Source organism: Xiphophorus hellerii, chromosome 3 (genome assembly GCF_003331165.1).
Source record: "Xiphophorus hellerii strain 12219 chromosome 3, Xiphophorus_hellerii-4.1, whole genome shotgun sequence".
Lineage (NCBI taxonomy): Eukaryota > Metazoa > Chordata > Actinopteri > Cyprinodontiformes > Poeciliidae > Xiphophorus > Xiphophorus hellerii.
This window is the reverse complement of record NC_045674.1, coordinates 31,256,402-31,272,194: the sequence shown is the minus strand read 5'-3', so window position 1 is coordinate 31,272,194 and position 15,793 is coordinate 31,256,402. Positions and strand designations below refer to the sequence as shown.

General features: G+C 39.9%; 1 protein-coding gene across 6 annotated transcripts in view; it reads right to left on the bottom strand.

Annotated features, from left to right (window-relative positions):
* Positions 1–653: 653 nt before the first annotated feature.
* Positions 654–15,793, bottom strand: part of enpp2 (ectonucleotide pyrophosphatase/phosphodiesterase 2) — a 28,016-nt gene continuing 12,876 nt past the window's right edge. The window contains exons 10-25 of one of the 6 annotated variants that reach the window (XM_032558872.1): positions 15,467–15,532; positions 14,122–14,378; positions 12,397–12,522; positions 11,728–11,759; positions 11,484–11,611; positions 9,891–9,966; positions 9,554–9,641; positions 8,643–8,812; positions 8,118–8,168; positions 7,143–7,188; positions 5,235–5,374; positions 4,934–5,069; positions 4,673–4,750; positions 4,398–4,530; positions 1,947–2,100; positions 654–1,835 (exon numbers count right to left, since the gene is read on the bottom strand). In XM_032558872.1, coding sequence (XP_032414763.1) covers positions 1,665–1,835; positions 1,947–2,100; positions 4,398–4,530; positions 4,673–4,750; positions 4,934–5,069; positions 5,235–5,374; positions 7,143–7,188; positions 8,118–8,168; positions 8,643–8,812; positions 9,554–9,641; positions 9,891–9,966; positions 11,484–11,611; positions 11,728–11,759; positions 12,397–12,522; positions 14,122–14,378; positions 15,467–15,532 — 1,852 coding nt within the window. In that variant the 3' untranslated portion in view covers positions 654–1,664. Of the gene's footprint in view, positions 1,836–1,946; positions 2,101–4,397; positions 4,531–4,672; positions 4,751–4,933; positions 5,070–5,234; positions 5,375–7,142; positions 7,279–8,117; positions 8,169–8,642; positions 8,813–9,553; positions 9,642–9,890; positions 9,967–11,483; positions 11,612–11,727; positions 11,760–12,396; positions 12,523–14,121; positions 14,379–15,466; positions 15,533–15,793 lie in introns of those variants that run through there. The other 5 variants (XM_032558875.1, XM_032558873.1, XM_032558871.1 and 2 more) reach the window with 5 other exon arrangements.

Here is a 15,793-nt window from a genome sequence, read left to right as displayed (position 1 = left end):
TTTACCAAACCACCTTCTTAGTTACCATAAATTTAGCAACCAGTTGCTTATGGTAGTAGTCTTATGACTGTTGAATTTTGGTCCCTAAAGTCTCATGACTGTCTGAACTTATGCTTTATATTATGTCTTTATTTTTATGTTACTTGTGGACTTTGTGTGGAAAAGGTTTCTCTACTTGCCACTCTTCAGATGATCTGCCAGAGCTGGTTTTTGCAGCTGCAAGAGATGCAGATAAAGAAGTCAACTTCTCTCAAAGTGACTGAGTGAGAAGCTAGTTCTCAGAATTTGTCTCCTAAATACTTTTGCACTTCTTCTCAAAGAGAGTCTTGTAACTTTGTATGACAGGACTCATTCTGTTTTTGTTCTCATTGCGTACAAGATCAGTCAAATGAAGCAACCATAGGAAAAGAAGACCTTTCTTGTCTTTGGGCTTGAGCGATGGCTGTGCTGATCTACAGCCCAGTAGATCAACAGGTCGTTAGAGACCCAGACCACACTGTACGGTACCAAAACCCACAACACATTCAAAGTAACCAAAAGCCCCTTCATTCTGAAGTTCAGGTCGGGCTTCAACAAGTCATCTTCACAATGTTTAGATATTTGAATTCACGGGGCGGAAAACGTACAGACAAATAGATTGAACTCACAGATTCTGATTTTGATCAAACTTTTATTATAATCAACAAATTTAATTGTGCACAAATCAAAGTCACAACACACACCCACACACACATTCAAGCCACATTTGCAGACTGATATGTTATATTTGTCTCACACACACACACGCAACCTCACAAACACAGATACATCATTACCATTATATTGCATTTAAAAGCAATGGCTTTTATGAAGGGTGGCATACAGATCAGGTTTATTCAATAATCTCCAGCCAGAGTGATTCCATATTGGCCTGTTGATTATTTTCTAAGCCTGATGAAGTGGTAGAACTGCAACTCATCTCACAGCTTCTAAGGGGACTTCATTGTGCTAAGGTTTGAGTGTGTGTGTCTACTTGGTGACCTGCAGGGGGAGTACACAGACCCCTGCAGGAACTAAGCAGGTATTGAGAATGGATTATTAACACAAATTCCACATGATTTTCATTAAGCTAATTAGAATATTCATGTACTGTGCAACAACATTTCTGAAAGAAACCAAAATATGTGTGACTGTATAGTAACCTGGAGCTGCTGCAGAGAAGATTCTTTGGACTCCAGCTTTAGCTGATGGGATACAGGGGCAACAAAGTGCAGAGGCAGCAGCCTTTAAACCATCTTTGGATGGTTGACGTGTAACATAACGCCTGCTAAGGAATCACATAAGTGCAAAAATATGATTATTATACCTTTCAATCTGGGATGTTTTGAGTGTAATTTGTAGCTTAAAAGAAAAAATGCAAACAAACTGATTTTTAGTGCAGGGTGTTTATACTAAGGTGCCAAGAGGATGTAAAATTGTATCTCTGCAACTCTAGAAAGTCCTTCAGGGAACCGAAAGGCTACATGATCTTCTGGGTCCTCAAAAGGAAGGTGAGATGAGGGATGATTGAAGACTTTTGTACAGTTTTGGAACAGTTCAGTGGTGTTCTAGCCGTACATAGACAGACAGAGATGGAAGCGTGTGCCACATTCCTCCACCACATCTGCAGAAAAGGTCAGCAGAGGTCAGATCTCGCTCTCATACGTGTGCATGTATGTTTTAAAGGAAAGGATCTCGGCGTAGCTCCGGCTGGTTCTCCGGAACAGGTCTAGGCCTGTGAGCAGCTCCACATCTCTGATCCGGGCCGTGTGCATCTTCATCAGGTCCTCCACCCAGCGGGACTCATCCTCAGAGCTCTGTTGGGTTGGGGTCACACACAGAAAGTCATGTCCGCTGCTCTCAGAAACAGCCGTGTGGACAGGTAGGACCAGAACGTGAAAGGTACATGCAATGTGATTGGTTCTTACGTTGCAGGTCTCGTCGTTGTTGGGTTGGTGTGGGAGGATGAAAGCGACGCTGCTCAGTGGACCGTTGCACGAGTCTGCAGGCTGTGTGAAGTCCAGGCAGCTGGTCAGGACCACGAAGTAATGAGTCGGGATGGGGACGACTCCACTCACATGGCTGGAAAAGATTTCACTTTTTAGTCAGGAGTCTGCTGACTCTGAATCAGCAATTCTTTCTCCAATTATGAGAGTCTGACATGAACAGCTTAAGAAGAACAAAGTCCAAATAAAAATGGTCTTTTTTCAATGGCTGATCTACAATTTTGAAATCAGCAGATACTATCTAAACTGACATTAAGAAATATATCAATGTTCTTTATGATTCTACAAGGAAAAACCATATTTAGAGTACTGTGCAAAACATTTCAACTATGAAAAAATGGACCTCCTCCAGTCCGCCCTGAGCTACTAATGCCGTTTGAAGAAATGCACCGATCCCAACCAAAAAGAGCCAGGAGGTGGGTCTGAGGGCTGTCAATCATTCTCATGTACATGCTGCTAAATGTGGTGATGCTGGAAAAATAGCTTACCATTACAGAAAAACCATTTATCTGCCGTCATCAGTGGCTATGCTAACTGACCTGCTATGCTAGCTGCAGCATAGCAGAGAGGAATGTGGTGGGGAAATGAGAGGGGGGATGAGCGGCGCCATAAGGAGGGTGACGACGGACAGTGCTAAGACCCGCCTCCTTCCTCTGACTGTTTGTTTCACTGAACTGGGAGCACTGGGAGAAGGCAGAGGAGCGCAATTTTTTCACAGATTGTCTGTCTCATACTTTAAACAAATGTGTAGAAAAAATATAATTTTTATAAAATTTACATACTGCAGCTTTAATGGTTCATTTACACTTTGCTTCCAAGGAGCCACACTTTTAATAATCTAATAAAAAACTATGGATCAACAGTACCAAGGCTTTATGAAGGTTTTTCTTGGTTTCCCTTCCTTTTGGTTGAACTTACATTCAGTCTCTTCCTTCTTTCTGACTGTGGCAAAATATTGTTATGATGATTAATGTGGACAAGTGGAGGTAAAAGTGAGACCTAAAAGCCTATCTACACAAGAAAAAATTAAAAGTTGATTTCTTAGTTTCTGAGAGAAGCACCACTGAGTGCTAGTTGGTGACGCTTCCTCCACCCAACCAAGACAGACGGATGGTTAAGAACTGATGGTTTGCAGAATAGTTTTCTCAGCACCACTCACTTATCAGTTGGAGTAAACTTCTAAAAAGACTTTGTCCACTTTCCTGTTCTACTGCTGCGAACCTGCCTGTTCAGCCCAGCGAATTCCCCCTTTGGTCAGCCACAGTCTCTGATTGAGAGATATGGAAGCTAACCTGTCTTTATACCAACCCACCAATCAATGGTTGACTGCAAACATCCCCATCTGGTCGGCCCCAATGGAACCACAGCTCTCAGGATTCCACTCCGACTGGGGGCCCTCAAGGCGAATGCAGAGACACCCAACCTGGGTTTGGAACCAACCGGGCTGGGGCCTGCAGTTCATCGAATCTAGTTAGACTCAGAAGGGCCGCATGACCTGACACCTCCGCCGAGGATGACAGAGTCTTGCCGTCTGTGAGCCGACCCAGAGGACCAGTTCTCTGTCCAGCAGGCCACAAAAACTGGCATTTGCCTTTGCAAACATTTTTATATGTCAGTAATTAGTTAAAGGTGGACATGTGTGCATCCTAGGATCCAGTGGAGCTAGATTAGGATTAAAGTTAAGATGTAGGTTTTAACCTTGGGGTTTCTGAGAGTCCAGTAAGCCCCAAATAACCATTAGAGATTTGTCCATTATTGGAATAAAATTCTGAATGTTCATTTATTATTTCAGAAATGTTCCCTATATTTTTAATAGCAGAGGTCAAGTTGTTTATTTTTTCTGTCTATTTACTTAACCTTCATTTAACCAGGAAAACCTAATTGTGATTTTAAAAAATCTCATTTACAAGATTGTCCTGATTCTTTGTTAGTCCTTATATTTGTTTCTTTTGTTCCCTATATTTATAATTAGTAGAGGCTAGTAAATATCAATTTCACCGACTAATGTTGAACTTTCATTTGATGATTAGATTCTCATAATTTTCTCATAATCTGTAGCTCATAGATCATTACATCAGCTTCATAAAAATATTAATCCTAATTTTGAAAAAATAATTGTTACACTTTAGATTTATATCAACTATAGGATAGTTTGAATATAAAACTGATGTATTGCTTTATATCAACCTAGTTTAAAACCTCGCAGCCAGAAAGCATTAAAGAAACTCATTAGAAGCAAAGTTTAGGGAAATAAGAGATGACTGAAGACTTTTGCACAGATATGAACTATTCAGACAATTCACATGAATGAATGAATGAATGAATGAATGAATGAATGAATGAATGAATGAACGAACGAATGAATTCTCCTACTCTCTGATTGTCTCGGCCGAGTCTCTGACTCCATCATAATTGTAGTCAAAAATGGGTCCAACAAGAATGTTCACTCCGTTCCTCTGAGTGGCGTATTTCTTCACCAGAGCTTTCTGAAAGTAAGTCCAGATTCCTGAGTGGGAGTGGGAGTGTGGGCAGAGAGAAGGACGTGGCAGACGTGGGAGTGAATGGTGGAAATGATTATTAAAAACATTGTTAAAACTTCTGAACCTAAAATGAGGAATGCATCAGGATTTCATGAAGTGAGAACTTACTCTTAAATGCAGGATACATGGGCACGGTGTTGGTGATGAGGACAGCATCGTATTTTTTCTCCAGGTTTGAGGAAAGCTCTGTGAACACACACAAGATATTCCAACTGATCCCACTGATGATTTTCTGTCCAAATCACAATTATTCATGACTTTAAATCCTAATAAGACCAAATGAAGTGATTATGATTACTTTAGCAGTGTGTGGTGGTGTCCACTGAGGTTGAGTGTGTTTTTGGAAGCCTGCAGTGGATATTCACTTACGCGGCGGGTACAAGAAGGCATATGTGACATGTTTCTCTGCTCTGTAGTTGGAACACGACTGGCTGAAGGGCGGTGGGACTCTGGCGTCCGGTCTCACACAGTTGGACAGAGACTCAGGCAGAGGAGACAGCTCTACCTGGAAGGACAAAGAAAATGTTATCCCACTTTTACCACTAGGGGGTGCAAGAAGCAAGAGGTTTGCTTGGATCTCTTTAGTGTTTCACAGAAAGACTTTTGTGTATAGTACATGCAAAGAGTGTGTCTTTGACAGTCCAAAAGGAGGGGTCAGGCTGGGCGGTACCTGTCTGCTGACGCTGTAGGATGTCCAGAGGGGCATGAACAGGGTTTCACTGTAGCTGCTGATGTAGTCGCTGTGATGTAGGATGGTGTATTTGGCACGGAAGAGGACAGCAGGTCGGCCGTACGGCAGGTTCCTGCTGTCTGAGGGACGGAGCACACAGAGGAACACGGCACAGAGAGGCACCAATGTAACAAGGTCCATTTATATGGGTTAGACTGCCAGGTGTGAACAGAGTCATGATTATGAAATACTACAGAAACAGTGTGACCTTTCTCATAATTACTGCTTTTGTTATTGTAAATATAACTTTCAACTTTTGAACTTTTATTTTTTTCTCATGGCAGCTTGGCTTCCATACATTTGACACACCAACAGAAATAAATGAATTATTATGAAGTGGAGGGAAAATGATACATGATTCTCAAAATATTTATTTTATTTATTTTTTTTTTAAATCTTAGATGTTGCTGACAATTATTTTGGGACTGTACAGTTGTAAGACAATACTGGACAGAAATACACAGAAATATTGAAAATATCTTTATTGTAAGAATACCTTTTAAATTCACCACCTTTATTCCAGCTAACAAAATTTCTACCTGTAAATGCAAAATATCTGTATCAGATATTAATTACAGTCAGTACAAAAAATCGGTCACCAGACGCTGGCTGCACCCTGAACCTCCCACTGTAGGAGAACAGACAGAGTGTGATAATGAAATCTATCAGATGGAAAGATTTACATTCTCAATCCGTCTTCAGCTGAATGGGTGTCCTATGTTAACCAAACACAACATGCACGAATATTGGATTGATAAGAATTAATTAAAAGAGACGATTCATCTTTCAGGAAGTGTCTATGTGCTGTATAATTTCTTATATAAAAGTAATGTCTTTTTAAAATACTGTAATAATGTATTGTTTCCTCTTTGTGTTCTGTTTTCATTTAGTTTTGTTTTGTTGTTGTAAATGTTAAAGAGAAGGAATTTTGTAATCGATCAGACTGGAACTGGAACTGTGACCTTGAGGTAGAATCAAACTCTTGTAATCTCAATGCTTCAAAAGTAAAGAATATTAATTAAAAAAAACATAAATGTGCACTCTATAAATCTCGTCTTTATGGAAGAGGGGCAGTTTGATATGTGGTGGACACAACAATCATATTAAAGAAGTGTTTCTGTCAGATTAAACCAAACTGAACGTTTTGGTCTACAACTGACCCTCGCCTATTCATAGATTGACATGAGTGAATTTTTCTGTGAAATGTTGCTAAATTATTTGTGGAACATCCACCCATTCAGTGATTTTTTTGTAAAGCATATCTAAAATATTTGAAAGTAAGTGCAGCTCAGGCAGCTGAACTAGCCAATCCTGGAGCCCCATTCATTTTTCTGGGTGGTGATTGGCTGTACCTCAAGCAGTAAAAACACAGTCCCAAGATGGCTTCCACTGCATGCATTAATGCACATTAAGGAATACTTGGTGTTTGAACTTTTAAAATAAGCATTTTTAAATTCAACTGAGAATCTGTAAAAAAAACTTGAACATGTTTGTACAGAGGCTCTCCATCCAATCAAAGAACAGGCAAAACCTCAGACTATAGAGTGTGAAAACTGGTAGAGACAGAAAATAACCTGCAGCCAAGGGAGCTTCACAAAGTATTGTCTAAATTCAGGGGCAGGCCTCCCTTTTAGATTTTTATTTGTTAAAGAAAACCCTGGAACTGTGAATCATTCTCCTTTCCTTTCACTTCACTGCTATATTCTACTTTGTGTTGGTGTGCCATATAAAATATTAAAATGCATCATAGCTGCAGACTGTTTTTTAGTGTGGTGAAATGTAAAAAAGTTCAAGAAGTGCATTCACTGTTTTGACAAATTGTATTTGCAAATCTCATGACAAACTGACCATCAATAGCTTGCCTCAATCGCCGGTTTAGCTCCTCCACTTTGTTCTGTAAGAGACAGAGCCAGAGTGACTCCAGGTTATAGCCTCGTACAAGGGTCACTTTCAAACCTCTCTGGCCCCTACTTTTTACACGCAACTGCAAAAAGATTGGAGATTGAAACAATCTCTTGCCAGAGATCTACAGGGAATAAGAAACACAGTGAAACAGTGCAGAACTGAGTCTCATTCACCACAGAACAAACCAGTGGACTGGAAAACACATTTCATATGCAAAAGAGAATATGAAATGGTAGCCTGTGCATTTGTTTGCAACAAAACAGTGTGAACTGAAGGTGAAATGACTCCAGCTCTGCTGCAGAAGGCAAGAATGTAACAAGATTATTTCAGTTTTACAGGAAGACGTAAAGCAACCCAGTGCAGAATGTTTTGAACATGTCAGACAAGTACAGGTGACTGTGGAGGACACAGGCTCATGCAGATGATCATTTTACAAGTCAATAAAAAGTAAATCATTTAAAAATAAATCATATTTAGGATATTTAAACTGAAAAAAATGTCATCTTATTGTCACTTTATTTTGTTAGCATGATTATTTGTTATGCTAGCTGGTGTTGGATAGTTGTTACTTAGTCAGCCAGAATTTGTCATAACTCAGCTTTAGCGCTGCTTCATGAAAGCTTTTATACAAAATGATGTCACATGTGAATGAACAGTCTGTGCTGCCATGGGAATAACTGACTGACTCCAGACCTGATTATTCAGATTCTATTGATAAACTATTGGCCCCCATACCGTATCTCCCTTAGGGCCTCCACAAAGCTAGAACTGGCCCTGGCTAAGACCTTCCTCCTGGCTGTACTTCTGTTAAAGCAAAAGCTGGAGTTCTCCCAAGCTTTTCTGTTAGCTGTAGTTCCTTACTCCAAACCTTATGCTGAAGCCATTCTTTTGTGGATCTGGATGGATGTTTGGGCTCACCGTTAATGAAAAAAGAAAATCTCTCTTCACCTTCAGCCTTTCAGCAGACACCTAAAAGCAGGGGTGGAAAGTAACTGGTTACAATTACCCACTTTACTGTAATTAAGTACAATTTGTCTGTACTTTTGACTGTAATTTTTTTATCAGTTATTGTAATTTCTCAACATGACTAAATGCTAAAAGGTCATCAAAATGTTCTGAAACGTTCTTATTTTAAGTCTGTGCACTTAGCTATTCTCTATTTTGCTTCCAAACAAACTGGTTTGTTTTACAGTTGAAGTTTATAAAAAGTTAGGAAATTATTTGCCATGTTCTCCTTTTTTCCAGGCCAAAACGCAAGCATCCTAACAGAGTGTGAAGACTTTTCCATTGTATTTGTATTATCAAACAGCCTTCAAATCTCTCATGCTGTTGATGCTTTGTATCAGAAGGTTTTCAGTCTGCTTGCGCTGGTCCTCCACTGTACCTGTGGAATTCAGTAAAGCTAAAACCAGGCATTCCTCTCAGCAGTCTAACAGGGCTGACCTTTTCATCGCAGTTGCAGCCCAAGTCATCTGTTGCCATAGGAACGAGGTTGGAGGCCGTCGGCCTGGACACCTCCTCTGGCATGGTGGGTCTAAAAGTTGGACTTCTCAGCAGGTGGTTCAGACTGCCATGAGTTCCATTGTTTGGAGCCGGTTTTAGACCCAGGAGATCTGAGGTTGGGATAAATCAGAGATTGATTGATTGATTGATTGATTGATTGATTGATTGATTGATTGATTGATTGATTGATTGATTGATTGATTGATTGATCGATTGATTGATCGATCGATTGATGTTAAAGCGTAAGGTGCCTGTTAATGAATGTACAACAATGTTGTCAGAAATATGCCGGATTTAGCGAAATGCTAGTTTCCAGCTGAAGTCCCATAACACTAACAACACAAGGCATAAACATTCACACAGTTTTATACATAAAAATAAAAAAACACAAACAAATAGTTTTTTCTGACTTTATATATAGTTTTAATTTAAGAAGCTAATTTAAAAAATATATTTACAAACTACGTCACAAAAATAACTAAATCTAAATAAGCTAAACACAGAGAAGGTTGAACACCAAGCTATACACACGATGATTTCATCTGGACATAATTCTGAGCACTATGACCTCTATATGTCACAGGATTGCACTATAAGACCACCATGTTGTCCAATGTGTTCACACAGAATCTTCCACTCACTGTCAGACAATCTGGGGACTGCCTGTTACTTATAGCCCTAACACATTCCCTGTAATACCTCCTTTAGATGTGACTACTCCTCACTGAACCATTCATGATGGAAGCTCTGTGACTGTTTGTCTGAATGAAGCCTTCCAGTTGCAGGAATAGTTTCAAATCAAACACATGCGCTCAGTTTTGAACTCAAACAAATTCAGAAACGGGCCTTACCACACATGACGTTATACAGCTCAATGTTTTCAAAGGCTGGAACTTTGGTCTTGAATTTAAATGAAGGTCCATAGCCCAAGAAAATAGTCTGAAATAGAAGGGTGAGACTGGTCATATGATCAAAAAGAATAAATAAAGAAAATATGCCCTGCTTTTTTAATACTTTGTGCACCAGTAGGTTTTATTTTTATATAATTGTTGCTGTAGAAAATGTTTTCTACTTAATCGAAACTTTAGAATAATTTGTAATACATATGCTAACATTGTTGGCTTGTTAACATTGTTCTGGCATAGCGTCTGTCTGCTGCTCATATAGTGGATGTAAGATGTGAAATACCTGCATGCTGTTGATCTTATTGTCATATCCATGGTCGCCTAAGAATCCACAGTGTTTCCTCCCCACTGGGACTTTCCTGAAGTCCGGTTTGGATGAGATCAGTATCACGTTATTGTTACAGTGGCTTTAAATTCCTCACACAATCTGTGACTAAAGTTCTAGTGAAGCATAACTCAGATCATTCAACTCACTCAGTACAAACGCGTAAAGTTTTTCAACTTTGACAAAAAGCGATTTACTCTAAAGAAAGAAATACTTCATTTATTAGTAACTTCCAGTTAAACATCCTAATGCATATCAGCTTAAGCATAGGTTTGCATTTCAAATTAGTAAAGCCACAAGCATGTAAAAAATGTAACCGAGTAACTGAAAGCATTTTATGACGTGAGAACATTTGGAGTTCTGTGTGTATGTGTGCATGCTTGCTGGGGTGTGCGTGTGTGGGAGGGTTCGGGGGGCGGGGGGGGGGGGGGGGGGGGGGGGGTTGCGTGTGTGTGCATGGGCGTGGGTGGGTGTGGGGGTGGGGGTGTGTGTTTGTGTATCTGTGTGTGTGGTGGGGGGTGCAAATGGTCTAACACTCTGCTCACAGCCCTGGTGCCAACGATTAGCCCGTCTGTGGAAGGGAGCTACACAGAAACCATAAAGATTTATTTATGGTTGTGCACTTCAGTGGGGGAAACCAACAGACAGAATGTCAACAACCAAGACCAGTAAAGGTAGCTGTGGTGCTGGCTTTACACCGTCTGCTGGGGTGGCTGGGTGCTGTGTGGAAACCTACAGGTCAACATCACCAGACTCAGTTCAGCTCAGCTCCCCTCAGTTCACTTCACATGAGTTCAGTTTATTTTAGTTTACTTAGGGTTAGCGTAGTTTAGTTAACTTAATTCAGTTCAGTTTAGCTTAGCTTAGTTTAGTTTGGTTTAGTTTAGGTAATCTGTCTTAGTTTAGCTTTGGTTAGGCTGGCTTAGTTTGGCTTAGCAACGCTAATTTAGCAATAGCTTAGTTTAGCATAGCTTAGTTTAGCATAGCTTAGTTTAGTTTAGCATAGCTTAGTGAACTTAATTCGGTTCAGTTTAGCTTTGCATAGCTTAATTTAGTTTAATCTAGTTTAGTTTATCTTAAACTAGATTAAGGTAATCTAGCACTAAGCTATTTTACCTTAGTGCACCATTAACATCTCAGCTTCTCCATTATTTCACATATTTGGGGCTTTCATTACTCCTACTGTTAATATGTGGAAGGCAGTCACAGCAGGGTTTTTATTTATTGAAGCAGCAGGTTGTTTAAGAAAAAAAGGTTGACTAATATTTGATATATATTTTACATAACTGACTTTAATATGGTACAGCAACCACTTAAAGAATTTAAGGTGAGGTGGTGTTTTGTTAAAAAAATAAACCCATTATTTTGGAACCACGATTAATTTTGATTTGATGAATTTAACTTAGGTGACAAAAAGTTTGCACCCTGCAGTACATCATGTAAAACAATCTTCAGGACTATTGTTTTTGTGCATGTAAATTAAGACTTTACTAATAGTAAAGTTAAGACTTAATATCAAGTGCAGCTGCTGCAGTAGTTCTGCCACCGTACCTGGCCACATGCCACTTCCTCTCCACCAGCAGGTGGATGTCTTCAATACGCCGATTGTTGGCATAGTGCAGTCTCTTAGGCAGGTGCTGCTTCAGGTACGGCTTAAAGTGCTGCTCTGCTTTCTTACACTGTTGAAGAAATCATTTAGATGACGCATTATCACATGTCGAAGAAGAAATCAAATTACATGCATTTCCACTTCCTCATTTCAGACCTTCATATTCTGAACAAATATTTTACTCACTGTTAGATTTGCAACAACAGCCTTGGGGTCATCTGAAAAAAGAAAACATATGATCACACAAGTTGTTGGAGTTTCTGAGAAATGGAGATGAGAAGAGTAAGTTTGAAATGTTGGCTTCATCTTTACATCCTTTCATTCTAAACTGCTTGGTTGGTTGCGAAGTCCATCATATGTTCTAAAAAGACCTTAAATGGATACTTGTTTTTTTGTAAGGCATTATGTGGAAAAATACTGGCACTTTTCCTTTAAATACAGTTTGAGAAGTTATTTCTTGTGCCTTTATGATTTAGGCTCAGTGACGGCATGATGGGGGTAGGCCGACCCGAAGCCGCTGAGATAAATGGAACGAGACAAATCCGCTGAAAAATGGTACAATGTTTCTGCTGATGCCTGAATGTACAGTCAGAGATCAGGGCAGGACTATTTCCTTTAGTCCTTGCTCAGTCAGTGAGCCTGTTTGTTCCTCGGCTCCTCATTGCATCTGAAGCACATTGCAGGAAGAATTCAGAGAGTTGCTTTTCTTCATCACAGGTTCTTTAAGCATCATCATCATCATCAGCATTTCAGATAAAACAAGATAGGAAAAGATCCCTAATCTATCAGTTACTTACAGCAATTCTTGTTTGGTTTTATTTCTTTAAAGCAGAGAGAACAGAACTTTTCACTCACATTTGAGGTTGCTGGGATATCTGGAGCGTATTCTGCCAAGAGACCCAGGGACGAGGATGATGTCATCAACAGTGGTCAAGTAGTTGCTGAGGAACTCTGTGTGATCACAGTGAGCTTCTTCCATACCTGAAACATCGCAGGAGGAGAAGGCAGGTGTGAAACTCTGAAGGATACAAACTTTTCAATGAGGGAAAACATCTAATTGGATTCTTGCTTTACATTTCTGGAAAACTTTGTAGGCTGGAGTTCATCCTACTCAGTCGATTGACTGACAGACTGATTCTCCTATTGGCTGGCCCACTTTATTCTACCAATCATTGTTAACTTCTGGAATTGTTGGATATCATCATCTGCACCAAACTCCTGACTGATGACGATCCGTTCTGGTCTTGAGTTCTTGGACGTGGCTCCAGTTTGTTGTCTTGTGTTTCTCCTACACAAGATTTATTAAGTTTCCACTGATTATTGGATTTATGGAGTTTCCACACCACAGATCCAAATTTTCAACCTTTGAGACACTCTGTTATAACTTCAGCCATGTGACACTGAGCTCCATCATGCTGGAAAATCCACCGATCATGACTAAGTTGTTCCTTGGAAAACATTTTGTTCCCATTCTTTATATTCATGGGCAGAAGTAGGAGGAAGCCTGCTGCTTTCCTGGAGACACAAACCCAATCCATGGCAGTTCATTTCTTCTTCTCTGGAGAAATGATTTTTCACTTCTCCAGAAATTAAAAATCATTTCTGGAGAAATGATTTTTCACTTCTCCAGAAATTAAAAATCATTTCTGGAGAAATGACCTCCCAATCAGATGGAAGATTGATCAGAAGATTGATCAGAGAGGACAACTTATCAGGAATTTAGTCAATGCCTTTCGATGTCCTACAGATTAATCTCTACAATGTGAATCTCAACTTGGTGCACTTGATGATCCAGAAAGCTGTTACTTTGTCTGTAATATACCCAGTTCCCTGGAAGTGACCACGATGAACCCCAATTATTCCCCCAGCAATGTAAACTGCAGTGAAGGTAAACTTTTGATATAAAGAAAGTTTGGCAGTACTGGCAGGTGCATTTAGACCAGCCCTGTTGAATTGAATTCTGGGCCGTTTGCTCAGAAAGTCCAGGTCAGTTGGGTTGATCTTAATGTACGCTTGAACTCTGGTCCACCTAAATATACAGGTCTCGGTCCTATTCAAGTAAACTAAATGCAGGGAGCAGAATAAGCCACAGAACCTTGTGGGTAAACACAACCAAAACAAAGGCTTGCATAGCCATCCGCATTATGAGTTAAAAGCTGTGACAGAAACATCGTCAGGTTAGCTGCTGGTAATTTCAAGCTAATCAGGAAAATGGAGGCTGTGGAGCTGAACCGTACAGTAGAGTAGTGCCACACGAAGCTGAAAACATCATGAGCTGCTGAGAAGAAGTGGGAGTTCAGAAGACAGACAGGACAAGCTTGGCTCTCTGGGGACCAAGTCAAATGCTCCGGTTTCAATGTGGTAACCCAACCGTACCGTGTCTACTGGGCTATTAGTCATAGAAAAAAACACCTCAAACAACACTTGGATACCCCTGCTTGGCTATAAATGCCAAGCAGGCATCTCAAATAGATGTTTTTCAGTTGATCACATTAGAAGCTCTTCAGCTAAAGTCATAAATAAAAAGATGAACAATCAGAATTTCAGATGAGAGTTTGGACTCAGAGCCAGGGTCTGTACCGTGGTCTCCCACCAGGATGATGTTGACACATCGGTGCAGTTTCATCTGCTTGAGTCCGTCCATCAGCTGGCCCACAATCCGATCAACCACCCTCAGAGGATTGTTAAGCTGGAAGAGGATAAAGGAAGCCGTGAGTGACCAAACCCACTCAGGATCAGAATCTCCTGGAACAAACGTACTCACGTCTGCACTCATTGGGCCCATTTTGTGTCCATAAGCGTCTGGTTGCTCAGAGTGCATGGCATAAACATAGGGCCTGAAACAGAATACAGGTGAAATGGATGTTAGCTGAACCTGTGGTGTCCAATGCAAAGTTAATACTATTAGCATAGAAGTGGCTCTAATCCTGAGCAGAAGATCGGCTATGTGTCAGATATGCTAAAGAACTGTTTTCAAATAATGATTTCATTCATCAAAGGGAAAAAAAACTTCTCCAAACCAACCGGGCTCTATGTGAAGAAGTTATTGACCAAATTAACTGGTCAGTAACTACAAATATGATTTATGTTTTTGTTTAATTTCACCAAACCCTTAGCCCAGGCCTGATTACGGCCAAATCTAAAGAAACAATAAATTACTTATGTAGAACTCATGATATCACCGAAAGAAATTCAAGAACAGTTGGGAAACAAAGTCACAAAGAAAAACAACCAAATGAGAGATTTGGAGTGGAATAGTAAAAGTCTGGACTTCAATTCTACTAGGAGATGTGTATAACCAACACCATTTTCCAACATGCTTCATGTTGGAAAATGCTCCAACATGAAAGATTCTTGTGTTAATGGGCAGAGAATGGAGCAAAGATGAACAGACAAGCAGCAGCCACAAACATACTCTGAATGGATGCTTTTCCTTTCTGTTGATGAAATTATTAAAGTCTCTGAAAGAGAGCAGCTGTTTTGTTTTGGATATTCTGTCATAAAATACAGTTTATGTGATCAAAGACAACAGGAGAGAATAAAGCAGATTCTAGGCAACAGGATAACACATTGGACGTCATGACCAAGACACATTTCTAAACCTTATTCCAGAAAGATAAATGACCAAGAACTAGTTCAGAATGTCGTTTTGAACTTGGAATGTGTAAGTGGGGAACTTTGAACATGAACAAATTCAAATTGATCTGACTGAACTGAATTAAAACTAGTTCTTGTTAAGGACGAACTGGAGTAACACTGTGAGGTTTAGAGAGTGATTACTTTTTTACATAGGAATAGGTTGACTGATGATCAGTAACACCTGAGAGAGACTGAAAAGCAAAGACAGGACAAAAATCCAAACTAGGTTTGTTTCAGTGAGAGGAAAGTACAACCAGAGACAACATATGTGTGAATGTGTGATCACCTCTCTCCTTCAGGAAGATGGAGCCACTGCAGCAAAGTCAGGATCCTCCTCTCCAAAGGAATGGCCCTACAAACAGGAACACCTTCTGCTGTTAAAGCCTCCACATTCTGATATTAATACTAAAGCTATGAGGGGGCAACATTTAGGACAAACAAAACATTTTTTAATAATTACATTTTACATCATTTTCAACTTTGAAGGGAAAAAAATCCTGATCCAAATAAAAGTTCACACTTTTTCTGATGTTTGTTCAAGAGAAGGGATGAATTCACTCAGCTGATTTTCTCAAACTGAAAAGTATTTTCTAAAATGGGACAATAAAAGTGA